This window comes from Alnus glutinosa, chromosome 11 (assembly GCF_958979055.1).
Source record: "Alnus glutinosa chromosome 11, dhAlnGlut1.1, whole genome shotgun sequence".
Taxonomy (NCBI): domain Eukaryota; kingdom Viridiplantae; phylum Streptophyta; class Magnoliopsida; order Fagales; family Betulaceae; genus Alnus; species Alnus glutinosa.
Genome location: NC_084896.1, coordinates 643,684 through 658,268, shown reverse-complemented (window position 1 = coordinate 658,268; position 14,585 = coordinate 643,684). Strand labels below are relative to the sequence as shown.

Genomic DNA, 14,585 nt, shown 5'->3' with positions numbered 1-14,585 from the left:
GTCCATTCTAAAAATGGGTTCCAACGTGGTCCAGCAACAAATCCCTAGATTATCAAAAGATAACTATGGGTCGTGGTCTATCCAAATGAGAGCCTTGTTTGGGTTTCAAGATTTGTGGGAAGTCATAACTGACGGATTTATGGAACCCACCAAGGAGGAAGAAGCTGAATACACAGCTGATGAGAAGAAGGCTCTTAAGGAGCAGAGGAAGAAGGATAAAAAGGCTTTGTTTCTACTCTATCAAGGGTTGGACGAGCATACCTTTGAGAAAGTTGCTGAAGCAACGACAAGTAAACAAGCATGGGAGATTCTAACTTCCATCTTCAAAGGAGATGAACGGGTGAGACGGGTCCGTCTCCAAACATTACGAGGCGAGTTTGAGGCTCTTCACATGAAGGATGGAGAATCGGTGTCCGATTATTTTTCACGATTGTTGGTAATCGTGAATGGTTTGAAAAGAAACAATGAGAAGGTTGATGACATCCGAGTCGTCGAAAAGGTACTTCGATCCCTTTCCTCTAAATTTGAGCATGTAGTTGTAGCTATCGAAGAGTCTAAGGACTTGGAGAATCTTACAATTGAGGAGTTGTTGGGTTCATTACAAGTACATGAGCAAAGGATGCAGAAGAATGTTACTTCTGGTGTATTAGAACAAGCACTAGAGTAAAAAATGACTCTAAATGATCAAGGCAAATTCAGCTCCAACCGTGGTCGTGGTAGAGGCCGGGGGCGTGGTATTTCTCAACAACCACGTCAAAGTCAGCAGGAGACTCAAAGCTTTAGAGGTCGGGGACGAGGAGGCTACCGAGGAAGAGGAAGATCCACATATGGACGTGGAAACTCCAAGAATATCCAATGCTACAACTGCAAGAAGTTTGGACACTATGCCTCAGATTGTTGGCACAAAGATGATGAACAAGCCAATGTTGCAGAAGCAATAAATGAGGTTCATAGTGATTCTATTTTACTTCTCGCTCATGATGATTCAAATTCAATAGATGATGTTTGGTACCTCGATTCTGGCGCAAGTAATCACATGTGTGGGAAGAAAGTTCTGTTCGTAGAACTCACAGAAGGAGTTCACGGAAATGTGAACTTGGGGGACTCCTCCAAACTATCAGTTGAAGACAAAGGGAAGATAAAAATTTGTCAAAATGATGGTAAGAAAGGGTACATTTCAGATGTTTATTATGTGCCTAATATGAAAAGCAATATTCTTATCATTGGGCAACTGCTCGAGAAGGGATACACCATACATATGGAAAATTACTCTCTCATTTTGAGAGATACATATGGAGGTATTGTGGCTCATGTTCCAATGGCCAATAACCGCATGTTCCCGTTACATCTTAACATAAAATCCGAGAAGTGCTTCTATGGACTCAAGGAAAGTGAGTCATGGAAGTGGCATCTTCGGTTTGGTCATTTACATTTCAGTGGCCTAAAGCTACTATCATCATCTGGCATGGTGCATTGGTTACCAGTGATCAAGCCAACGACCAATGTTTGTGAAGAATGCATACTTGGCAAGCAGGCACGACTTCCTTTTCCTAACGGCAAATCTTGGAGAGCATCGTCACCATTGCAGTTGGTTCATACTGACATATGTGGACCAATAGAACCCATGTCATTAGGAGGTAATAGATACTTTATTACCTTTATTGATGACTTTAGCAGAAAACTTTGGGTTTATTTTCTTAAAGAAAAGTCAGCTGCCTTTACTGTATTCAAGAACTTTAAAGCTCTTGTTGAAAATCAAAGTGGTCATAAGCTTGTAACTCTCCGCTCAGATCGAGGTGGTGAATACACCTCAAAAGAATTTAACAAGTATTGCAGGGACCAAGGAATAAAGCATCAGTTTATTGCTGCTTACACACCACAGCAAAACGGGATTGCAGAAAGGAAGAATCGTACCATTCTCAATATGACCAAAACCATGCTCAAGGAGAAAGGACTGCCAAAACAATTCTGGGCAGAAGCTGTGGCATGCTCAACTTATCTACTCAATCGATGTCCTACCAAAAGTGTCAAGAATATGACACCTCAAGAGGCGAGGAGCGGTTACAAGCCAAGTGTTGCACACCTTAGAATCTTTGGGTGTCTTGCATATTCTCAAGTTCCCGAATCTAAGAGGAAGAAGCTTGATGATCGTGGTGAGAAATGTATCTTCCTTGGATATAGCGAAGAGTCGAAGGCGTACAAGCTCTACAACCCACTAACAAAAAAATTAGTGGTTAGTAGAGACGTTATCTTTGATGAAGAAAGTGTGTGGAGCTGGAGAGATGAAGACAAGGCCAACGAACAACAAGTGTTGGAGGAGCCTGAAGAGCTCTCAACAGAAGCTCCACCAAGTACCCCACCATCTTCTCAACCTACCACACCGTCCATAGCACATATAGACTTAACACCTTCTATGGGAGGTAGCAGCAGCAGATCCTCCACAAATCAAAGTAAGATGAGAAGTCTTAGAGAAATCTATGAGCAAATTGAAGAAGGAGAGACTAATCTTTTCTGCCTATATGCTGATCATGAGCCTCTTACTTTTCAAGAAGCTGTTGAAGAAGATTGTTGGAGATCCGCAATGGAGGAGGAGATACATGCTATTCAAAAGAATGACACTTGGGAGTTGACAACACTCCCATCAAACCAAAAGGCTATTGGTGTCAAGTGGGTATACAAGATCAAACGTACTGTAGAAGGTGAAGTTTCTCGATACAAGGCAAGACTAGTAGCTAAAGGCTACAAACAAAAGTACGGCATCGACTATGAAGAGGTCTTTTCACCAGTTGCGAGACTTGACACAGTAAGACTGTTGATCGCACTTGCCGCTCATCATAATTGGAAGATATACCAACTTGATGTCAAGTCAGCTTTTCTCAATGGCATCCTTGAAGAAGAAGTATACGTACAACAATCGGAAGGCTTCATAATGGAAGGAGAAGAAAGGAAGGTGTACCGCCTTAAAAAGGCGTTATATGGCTTAAAGCAGGCACCAAGAGCTTGGAATGCACGCATTGATGGTTACCTTCATCAGAATGGTTTCACCAAATGTCCATATGAGCATGCTGTTTATATGAAGAAAAACTATCGAGGTGAATTTCTAATTATTTGCCTATATGTTGACGATCTGTTATACACAGGAAATAGTAGTGAAATGTTCAAGGAATTCAAGCAATCAATGTTTAGGGAGTTTGAGATGACAGACAACGGGTTGATGTCCTACTTCCTTGGCATTGAAGTGAAGCAACAACATGATGGAATTTTCATATCTCAAAAGAAGTACATGAAGGAGATATTAGAAAAATTCAAGATGGAAAGCTGCAACTCTGTGAGTACTCCAGTTGAAACAAGCATAAAGTTGTCAAAAGAATGAGATGATCGAGTTATTGAACCAACTATGTACAAGAGTTTGGTTGGAAGTCTGAGATACTTGACGATCACAAGACCAGATATTGTCTATGGAGTTGGACTTGTGAGTCGATACATGGAGAAACCAATGCAGACTCATTGGTTAGCTGTAAAAAGGATTCTAAGGTACATCAAAGGTACTATGAATCTTGGTTTATTTTATGCATATGGTGATGAAGCAAAATTAGTTGGTTACTCAGACAGTGATTGGGGATGTGACCAAGATGAGAGGAAAAGTACTACTGGATATGTGTTCTATTTTAGTTCTACAGCATTTTCTTGGACATCCAAGAAACAAGCAATTGTAGCCTTGTCTACCTGTGAGGCGGAGTATGTGGCGGCTTCATCTACTGTTTGTGAAGCTATATGGCTAAGGAATCTCTTGAAGGAACTAGAACATCCACAAGAAGAACCAACTGTGATTTATGTGGATAACCAATCGGCAATAAAGCTAGCTAAGAATCCAGTACAACATGGGAGGAGCAAACATATTGACACTAGGTTCCACTTTCTTAGAGACCATGTGAAGCAGAAGACAATAGAGCTCAAATATTGCTGCACCACTGAACAAGTAGCAGATATATTTACTAAGCCATTATCAGGTGCAATTTTCATGAGGCTAAGAGACATGCTTGGCATGAGGACAGTTTTGATTTGAGGGGGTGTGTTGGAAACTAAACAAATCAAAACGTAAGAAAGTTTTAAAGCTCATAAAGTTTCTTTAATAAATAATAACCTTTAGTTTACTAAACTCATGTTTTTTGGTCTCTTAAATTGAAGTATTAATTTAGGGGAGTTATTGGTGTTTATTGTAATAATGAGGGAGAAGAAAAGGCTTGACGTTTGCTTGTTTTGTATGCCTATATATATGGCCTTTGTAAGGTGTTTTGATATATAAGAAAAAGTAAAGAATATTTCCTCTACTCTTCTCTAAGTCTTATTTTGTCTTCTAGTAATAAAAGAGAGAAAGAGTGAAAGAGAGATAGAAAGGTAACTAGTTAGTAAACTAGTTCGTCTTTCAAGCAGTACTTTGAAGATCACTCCTTGGGGGACAATGAATTCTTGCTTTTCAAACATAATGGAGAAATGTCTTTTGATGTACTGATTTTTGGAAAAGATGGTTGCGAGAGAGTTTATGCTCCTATTAACAAGCACACTCCAGTACATGACGAAGCAGACCAGCTTACAGAACTCAAAGAGAAAGACATCCAGAGAAGGAAAAAATTAGAGGAAAAGGAGCCTCCCACCCAGAAAAGAAAGGTTTGGAAAATGGCCGAGTCTTTTACCTCCGATTTTCCTTACTTCAAGAGATGCATGACAAAATCCCATGTGGAGAAGGTGTTCATACTTGTAAGCAATATTAATTCCTTTCTTTTTTTAACCCCTTTTTCCTTATATTTAACTGTTGGATGAACTTGCCTGCCATGTGGATTTCAAATCTTCAATCATGGACTGACTTGATGCTACCAAATGGCATGAAGAACTTGGAGAGAGATGCATTTATCTGAGCCTGCCACCAACATATATATATCCTCTTGCATATTTTTTTTTTTTGGGCTGCAACCACCGGATCTCTCTTTCTCTTGTATAAGCTAATTTACAAAAGGGTGTTTTAATTCTTATTTGTTTGTATGCAGCGAGTCCCAGCTGTTTTTGCTAAAGAACACCTTCCTCCTCAAGGCAGGGCAAAGATTGTTGTAAGGAATTCAGAAGATAAATCTTGGGAAGTGAATTACGTGAGCAATGGGTGGAACCATGTCCTTTCTGGAGGGTTCAAAGCCTTTGTACTTGAAAACAAGCTCAAGATTGGTGATATCTGCATATTTGAGCTTTTGGGGAAACAAGAAATCCGAGTCCGTATTTTCCGCTGACCGAAATTTGAGTTAACCTGTAAGACATCATGTGTTATCTCTTTGAACATGATCAGATTTCAGTATTCATAGATTGTACTTATTTTTTCCTTAATCTATGCAAGGCCTTTTAGAAGACACTCTCACACACTTTTCAGACAACATGGAAGATAGTGTTGAACAGAACCTCCACTTGTGGGCACAAGTTCAAGGCTTTCAAAATGCTTGTTTGTTTTCCGGGCTAAACCTTTCGTTTGGGCCCGAATCTTCGGCCCATGAGTTTAAATCTCAAGAGCTGGGCTTTAGGCACATAAAGGTTGACAAACACGGCCCAGACTCCCATCATCTTATGTTGTGAATGTAGTTGGAAAGCCTTTACGTGACATTTGGTTCGGGAAATCTAATATTTTCTTGGATTCACATTTGACAGCTCAAAAAGCTTACTATAGAAGAAAATGTGTATTATTTCTTTTTTTCTTTTATTTTTGAACAAATTTCAATTCTTATTGATATTCTCAAAAAGACATGAGGTCAACAAAGAGGGACGAATTGAATCTATGAATGTGAGCAGCTGAATTTGTCCCTCTCCGTACATGAATTACACGAGAGGAGCAAAAAGAGAATAAATCTATCTTGATGCCATCTATGAAATGGACTCGCTGAATTGATCTCATTATTGACTAAATGCAATGGACAAGGTCTAATACAAAAGAACAAGAGAGGGGAGGGGTCCTATTTTTCTCTCCATTTATGTTTCATTACTATTTTCTACACTTGACAAAGAAAATGTAATCTAGAAGGTAGAATCAACTCCCAAGTCTTGGTTGATGCCGATCATTAATTACGAGTGCAAATTATTCATCCAGTTAATTTCAACACGGGAACAACTTGTTGACTCTTTTACCACCATCGAATCTTTCCTTTCTTTCGTATAAGATGGGAACAATTTTATGACTTTCAGATATAGGATATTTGTAACACCCTAGCCTGTTTCACATTAGAAAGATGAGTAGTATTTAATTTGCTCATATAGAGTGAGTGATTTATAACAATTAGGGAAGAGGAGTTTGTAGCACTCATGTCCCACATTGAAAAGATGAGCAGTAGCCTACATAGAGTGAGTAGTTTATAAAGTTGCCATAAGTGTTAAGTTTCAAATTGCTTAGTTATTAGGTGAAATTAAGTTTATAAGAAATTTTAGGAGATCGAGCTCCAAATTGACTAATCATTTTTCATATATTCTAACAAATCTATTAATAAGTTTTTCTCAAGGATCTTTGACACTCTTAAATTGAATAATCTATTAATTAGCAGGCAATTAAAGTTTTTTATTCTGCATTAATATATATGGGCCGGCATTGATAAAACATATAGTAATGTTTTTATTTCGATTAAATCCTTAGTTTGTAGTGTGATATTTATGAACAAATTTATAAATATCAACTACAAAATAGAAACTATTATGTTTGTGCTTGTACATTTTCAAAGTGAGCAATATTCTAATTGTACATTTATTTGTAATATAATTAAGCTAAATGTACTGACGCGAATTAAAGGTAAGGCTTCGAATTTGTCCATTTGTAAGTTAAAAAGATTGTATGTATTGTAGGGATCGACAAGAGACAAACAATCAGACGTACAGCAACTACCTCAACCTCCCTTGTTTTTCCTCTCTTTTTTATTGTTTTATGCAGAACAGTACAGCCGGCCAGTTTTTCGTTAACGTATTCCTGATTCTCTCAAGTTTTTATTAGTTTCTTTGAGGGCTTGTTTGGTAAAAGAAAAAAAAAAAATTCTCCCTTTCATTTTTTAATTTTTTTTAAAAACAATCAACTTTAAAACATTATAACTTTATATCACATTAAATAATTTTTTATTATTATTTAAATAAAAAATTCACTACAATATAATTTTTTATTTTCTTTTTCATACAATTTTTTTTTTTATTATTTTATATTGCATCTATGGCTTCTTACTACTACCCCTAACTCACACAGTCCGTTGTGACGTGAAAGAAGGTTCCTTAGTTTCCTAGTGCATGCGTTATAAAAGTCTTCCTGCGTGTAGTTTAATTTACGTGCAAAAATTGAGCTTCCCGTTGCAAGTCTTCCAGGATGTACCCTTTCAGCTTGTTTTCTGGGTTCAATTTTCTTATTGTTGACTTTTACTTGTTGTTCAAGTTGGATCAACCATATATGCATTTGGAAGTTGACCCTGCCCTCAGTGCCTAGCTTGTACATGAATTGCTTCTCCTTTCCCATTTCCCACTACTCACCAACTTGATCTCCGTTTGTATCTATGTTAAAAAGATTGTATATATTGTTGGGACAAGACGGAACCAGATAATTGTGATGGGAGGAGTCAAAAGTTACAAAACTTTAACAATCAAACAAGAAGAAATTTACTTTAAATCTACAACTTTAAAGTCAAAAATTAGGCACTTATGAACAAAATAATCTCTTTTTTTTAAAATTTTTTTTTTTAAAAAAAAAACTTAAAAGATGAATCGCACATGAGAATGAGATTAATAATAAGGAATAACAAAAGCTTACCTTTGTTTTTAATTAACACATTAATCGCATCTCCCACAAATGCTTTGTTTGAGAATTAGCTAGGTAATCTACTATTATGAATTACCACCCGAAAACAATTTAAATGAGATTATAAAAGGAGTCAAATTATCTTTAGAGTAATTAAAAAATAAAAATAAATAAATTTTGCTAGAGATTCATATACTTCATACCAGTGATGATGGGCCTTGATTCTTGAACTTCTTTATCTTATAAGAACAGCTAGAGAACTAGAAGTATATTGAATAGAAAGTTAATTATAAAAACTAAGAACTAAGAAGAATGTAGAGCAAGCTTTGCATGACAATCTCTAATTTTATTTTAGTTTTACTGTGACTTCTTTAGTCTTAATGGTTTTATAAAGAATCAAAGACTAGCCCCGTTTGGCAATCTACTCTCCTCCCTGGCCCTTCCCTTATTTTAGATTATTATAAAAAAAAAAAAAAAAAAAAAAAAAAAAAAAAAAAAAACTTCAAAACATTCTTAATTTTTTATATCACATCAACAATTTTTTTATTATTAATTAAATAAAAAAACTCAGTATAGTATAATTTTTTTTTTAACTTATATATATACACTTTATAACACATTAATAACTTTTTACTACCACTAAAAGAAATTCTCTCGCGGGAAGGGGTTTCCAAACAAGGCCAGATCTCGATCTTCTCTATTTCATTTTTCCAAGCATTTCTTGCCTTTCACTTTCACCACACGATTGATACATTTTCTTCTCTTTTTTTTTTTTTTTTCATTTTTCTGGGTATACAAAGTCTGACTGACTTGGTTTTATACTTACCAGAAATAAAACAAGTAAAAGGCGGTGGGGTGGAGGACTACAGTTTCTTTGTTTCGTTAACGTTACGCCTGATTTTCTCTAGTTTTTCTTATTAATGTCTTAGTTTTCTATGTGAAAGGTTCCTAGATTCCTTTCCTAGTGTTCATATGAAAGGTTCGTTATAAAAGTCTTCCTGCGTGTGGTTTACGTGTGAAAATTGCAACAACGTTTTTGACTTTTTTATCGTCAAGGAAGTGATCGTTCACGGTCAACTCCAAGTTATTGAGTGCCCTGAAAAAAAATCCGAAAATAGAATAATAAATGTGAAAATAAGAAATCGAGAAAAAAATACAATAAATTACGGATAAATTCGTATTAGACACTTACATCCACAACTAGAATTAACCCTAAGGACTATGTACATTGTTCTCATTGACTTATTTATCTATAATACAAAATATGGTAATCAAATCACTAAAAATATAACATATATATTTAACATATAAAATACTACAATTTAAACTAAATATAAAATATACGAAAAATATAACATATTTTCCATAATTGTTTCCTTGGTTAAATTTTCTTATTTTTGGCTTGTTCCTGCGTTCAAGTTGGATCAATAAATTGTAGTCATATGATCGATAATCGGCATCAACCATATATATATATATATATATGCATTTGGAAGTAGTACTTGACCCTGCCATTAGTGCCTTGTACATGAATTGCTTCTCCTTTCCCATTTCTCACTCCTCACCAAACTTGATTATCTCCTTGGGCAATGACTGCTGAAACACCGAGATCTCCTGAAGCCTTCTTCTCTTCATCTTCTTCTCCCCAACCCAACTGGAACTACGACGTCTTCTTGTGTTTCAGAGGCGAAGACACTCGCAAGAACTTCATTGACCACCTCTACTTTGCATTGAGAGATGCCAGAATCAATGTCTTCAGAGATGACAACGAGCTCCGAAGAGGAGAAGATCTTGCATCCGAATCATTACGGGCAATCCAACGGTCCAGAATCTCTGTCATCGTTTTCTCGACCAACTATGCAACTTCAAGGTGGTGCTTAGAGGAACTCGTGGAGATCATGGAGTGCCGACGAACTGTAACACAACTGGTTTTGCCTATATTCTTTGATCGATGTTGACCCCTCGGATGTGAGAAACCAGACAGGTAGTTTTGCAGAAGCATTCACGAAGCATGAAGGGCATTACTTGTTGGACATGGACAAAGTTGTCAAGTGGAGAAGAGCCATGCGTGAGGCTGCTAATTTGTCAGGGTGGGAGCTAAGAAAAACTGCAGACGGGTAAGTTTGTATCTAGGGCCTTAAATGAACAAGTATAAGATAATATACATGACATCCAGATAAACTCAACTCAAGCTTGATTAATATAATATATGAGCTGTTTGTGAATATAAAATTACGCTCGATTATTAAATGAGACATAACCGTATAAACTTGACTCAACTTGATTAAAGTTCATGAACATAACTCGTATAAAGCTCACTAGACAAGTTAGCTCATTTATATATCTTTGTGTATATATATATATATATATATATATATATATATATAAATTAAAGTGTGTCTATTAGTTATTAGGGTTACATACCTTTTACCTCCCTACAGCTTAAAAACTTTATTTTTTGACCTCTATGCTTAATTTCGTATCATACATAATACCTCGTTTATGCCTAAAGATGGAGATTATACTTCTGTTAAAAAATACAAGGAAGTCAACGTCACTAGCCTTAAAAAATCGACAAGTGTCCCTATGCATAATTAAAAATTAAAAAATTAAAAATAAGAAAAACTTTAAAAAAATTAAAAGAAAAAAGTTGAAAAAAAGAAAAAAGAAAAAAAAGAGTGGCTCATCCACCCCCATGGCCAGTCTAGGGGTGGTTCGGCCAATCCCAAAGAGCAAAATGGGAGTGGCTGAAACCACCCCCAAGAGACTTGGAGGTGGTTCTACCACCCCCACAAGGCCCTAAAAAAAAAAAAAAAAAAAAAAAATCATTTAGGGTTTGGCCTTTAGGGGTGGCCAAACCACCCCATGAGCCATGAGGGTGGTTGCAACCAGAACTCTCTATTGCTCTGTTGAAACACCTTTCTTCGATCATTCTATGACTGCTATTGCGACCAAAGCTCTTGAGAACTATGAATTTCAATAGCATGAGTATCTATGTTCGAACTTCCAACAATCGAAACTATGATCGAAGCTCTCAGGTCTCAATTGAAGTACTTGAAAATCATGTTCGAATAACTATCAAATGGCTTGCGAACGACGACTTTTTTTCAATCTTAAGCACAATTTTGAACCTCAAGACCAAAACAACACAACTACTAGACTTAGACTTACAATCCATAAGATTTTGACACAGAATTTGCCAATAATATGAAACCTAGCTAGCTAACAATGTTATTTATTGTGATAGTGATTTATCGCACAACAAAAACTTTACCAACTAATTAACCAAGTTATACTTGATCGATTTTTTGTTTTTTAGATTCCTATACTTATAACATAATTCTATGGCACAAAAAACTAGTTTCTTCAAACTTTTCCCCCATTAGTTGTTTGTAAATGCTAATGGTCAGTTAAGATAATGGCCAAAACTAATGTCTTCTAAGTTTTTATATATGCATGTATATAAAATCTTGTGGATTGTATAATGTGACTCTAACTTCTTAAAATAATTTCCAGGCATGAAGCCAAGTTTATTAGGAAAATTGTTGAAGAGATTTCAAGAGAACTGAATAGCACACACTTGTTTCTAGCACTCTACCCAGTTGGAGTAGATTGTCGCGTGCAAGACATGAATTTTTGCTTAGGTTTTGGAGCTGGTGATATTCGCATGGTAGGAATTTTGGGAATGGGTGGAATTGGAAAAACAACCATTGCTAAAGCCATTTATAACCAATTTTTACATGGATTTGAAGGTAAAAGTTTCCTTGCAAATGTTAGGGAAACTTCCAAGGAACCTAGGGGCCAGGTTCGTCTCCAAGAACAACTTCTTTCTGACATCTTAAAGATAGAAAAGATAAAGATAAGTAGTGTTGATAGAGGAATCAATATGATAAAAGAAAGACTTTGTAATAAAGTAGTACTTCTAATACTTGATGATGTAGATAAGATAGAACAATTGAATGCTATAGCTAGAAGGCGTGACTGGTTTGGTTTGGGAAGTAGAATTATTATAACAACCAGATATGAGCATTTGCTAAAGGAGCTACAAGTGGATAGTGTATATACAGTTACAACAATGAACAATAGTGAGTCTCTTGAGCTCTTTAGTTGGCATGCCTTCAAGAATAGCTTTCCTACTAAAGATTATACTGACTTGTCAACAAGTGTTGTTGCTTACTGTGGAGGACTGCCACTAGCTCTTGAAGTTTTGGGCTCATTTCTATTCTCCAGGAGCATTCCAGAATGGAAAAGTGCATTAGAGAAACTGAAAAAGATTCCTCATGATCAAATTCAAAAGAAACTTAGAATAAGCTTTGATGCACTAAGCGACAGTACAGAAAAGGATATATTCCTTGACATAGCATGTTTCTTCATCGGAATGGACAAAGACTATGTTGCAAAAATATTGGATGGTTGTGGTTTTTTCGTAGAGATTGGGATTAGTGTCCTCATTCAGCGGTGCCTTCTTAAAGTTAGCATGACAAACAAGTTTATGATGCATGATTTGCTGCGAGATATGGGAAGAAAAATTGTTCGTGAAAAATATCCCAACGAACCTGGGAAATGGAGTAGATTATGGCTGCATGAGGATGCATTTGATATATTGACAAAGCACCAGGTAATAAAAACTTTCTCAACTGAAAAAGTTGAAAAAAAATTAGAGTATTCTGTTTTCTAATACATGTGTTATTGGGGGAGCAAATGCATGCTAATTCACATGCTTATCTCATGCCCTAACAGTGTAATCCCTATGTTTATTTTTTTTTTTTTTTTTCTGAAAATAGGTACACTTACTACTTGTTTTATTTGCTAACATCATTTTATTGTTTTTGTACTTGCAAACATGATTACATTATATTAAGCAAGGCTAGATAAATGAAATAATTAACAAGAAAGAATTTTGGATGGTTGAAATTCTTAAAATCACTACTTATCCCAATAGCCTAAATTTATAAAAGAATTGTGAATTTAATAATTTAATTAATGTTTTGATACTTGATCAATATATGGAAAAGTCAATTGAAATTAGATGTGAATTATGGAAACAATGTTTAGACTCATGACCTTTGCTTGGATACCATGTTAAATCACAAATTGCACCATAAGCTTGATATCATGTTAAATTATCAAATATCCTAAACGTTTAAGATAAGTGGTGTTTTAATACAAATATTGATGAGGGATCAAACAAATGGGAGCTTTCCCCCTGTTATGGTACGAGGTTTCAAACTTTAGGTTCAAGTAGTACATGTTTTTGCTTAAGTTTATATAATTCTTTTTTGATTGCATAAAAAAGTCTAGACTAATCATATGCATGTCTCAAGCAATTCTTTTCTTTTCTTTTTTTTTTTTTTTAAAAAAAAATTCACAGGGAACAAAAGCAGTCGAGGGGCTTACTTTAGACTTGCCAAGTTTAAGAAAGGTGAATTTTAATTCAATAGCATTTATAAAGATGCAGAGACTGAGATTACTCCAACTTGATCATGTACGACTCACTGGAGACTATAAATATCTTTCTAAAGAATTAAGGTGGCTCCGTTGGCATGGGTTCCCTCTAAAGTTTATGCCAAACAACTTTTATCCAAAAAACTTAGTTGTGGTTGACGTGCAATATAGCAATCTTAGAAGAGTTTGGGAAGTTCCCAAGGTACAATAATAACTAATTTTTGATGTTTTACACTCTAGTATTGTGATTTCCTTCCTTCTTTTTTCATTATTAATTTATTTTCTCATTTGTTAAGCAGATGTTTGAGAAGATGAAAATTCTAAATCTCAGTCACTCGCATTATCTGAGCCAGACTCCTGACTTTTCAAGACTCCCCAATCTTGAGCAATTAATACTCGAAGATTGTACAAGTTTGTTTGAGGTTCACCACTCCATTGGAGATCTTACTAGTCTTGTTTTGGTAAATTTGAAAGGTTGCAAATGCCTTACAAGTCTGCCAAGAAGTTTCTACAAGTTGAAGTCTCTAGAAACACTCATTCTTTCTGGGTCATTGCCTTCACTCTTTTGCTCTTGGATATCACCAAGGAAATGTCTCAAGCCAACCAATCTATTGTCTACTGCACTAAAAGGCTTTAACTCACTAAAAGACTTACGTCTCAGGGGGTGCAATTTATCAGACAATGCAATTCCTACAGATGTTTGGAGTTTATGTCCTCTTGAAATTTTGGATTTAGGATGCAATAGTTTTGAAAGTCTACCACCTAGCCTAGATGGTCTTTCGAAGCTTGGACAACTCATCTTGGATGGTTGTAAAAAGCTTAAATCAATTCCTGACTTACCAGCAAGCTTGTATTTTCTATATGCAGACAACTGCACAGAGCTGGAAAGAATATCGAATCCATCAAAACTCTCAAATTTGTTTAGTTTGTCCCTTGCTAATTGCAAGAAATTAGTCGAAATTCCAGTTCTAGAGAAGTGGTCGAATCCCATTAGATCTGTTGACATGGAATGGTGCAGAAATCAGACATATACTTTTAAGCAAAGCTTCTTTCGGGTACAAGTTACTTAACCTCTCTTTCCATACCATGTTAATGAAAGATATATAATGCATTGGACATAAAGAATTAGATAGTTCGGTCTATGTCCACAGAATAAAGCTCAAAATGCTACATTTTTCTCTTCTTTCTTTGGTTATGTTTACAATATATATAACATGCTCATATTTATTGGAGAATTTAGGGTGATAGTCTTGAACTACAGCTTGGATTCTTGAACTCCATAATATACATCAATTATCTCACATCTTTTAATTAATACTTTAACATGTGTCATCCTTCTTGC

The 14,585-nt window shown here is 35.6% G+C and overlaps 2 protein-coding genes across 3 annotated transcripts; both read left to right on the top strand.

Moving 5' to 3' along the window:
• Window positions 1–13: 13 nt before the first annotated feature.
• On the top strand, window positions 14–667 carry LOC133881970 (uncharacterized). The gene has a single exon (XM_062321047.1). It carries the CDS (start codon window positions 14–16, stop codon window positions 665–667), a length of 654 nt encoding a protein of 217 aa, XP_062177031.1.
• A 3,760-nt stretch (window positions 668–4,427) lies between these two features.
• LOC133881378 (B3 domain-containing protein Os01g0723500-like) lies at window positions 4,428–5,680 on the top strand. Of its 2 annotated transcripts, XM_062320293.1 has the most exons (3): window positions 4,428–4,758; window positions 5,046–5,298; window positions 5,384–5,680. In XM_062320293.1, the coding sequence occupies exons 1-2, from the start codon at window positions 4,495–4,497 to the stop codon at window positions 5,277–5,279; spliced, it is 498 nt and encodes a 165-aa protein (XP_062176277.1). In that variant the 5' UTR covers window positions 4,428–4,494; the 3' UTR covers window positions 5,280–5,298; window positions 5,384–5,680. The 2 variants fall into 2 exon arrangements, with proteins under 2 accessions (XP_062176277.1, XP_062176276.1); XM_062320292.1 differs by having other exon boundaries at window positions 5,046–5,680.
• The last annotated feature ends 8,905 nt before the right edge of the window (window positions 5,681–14,585 follow it).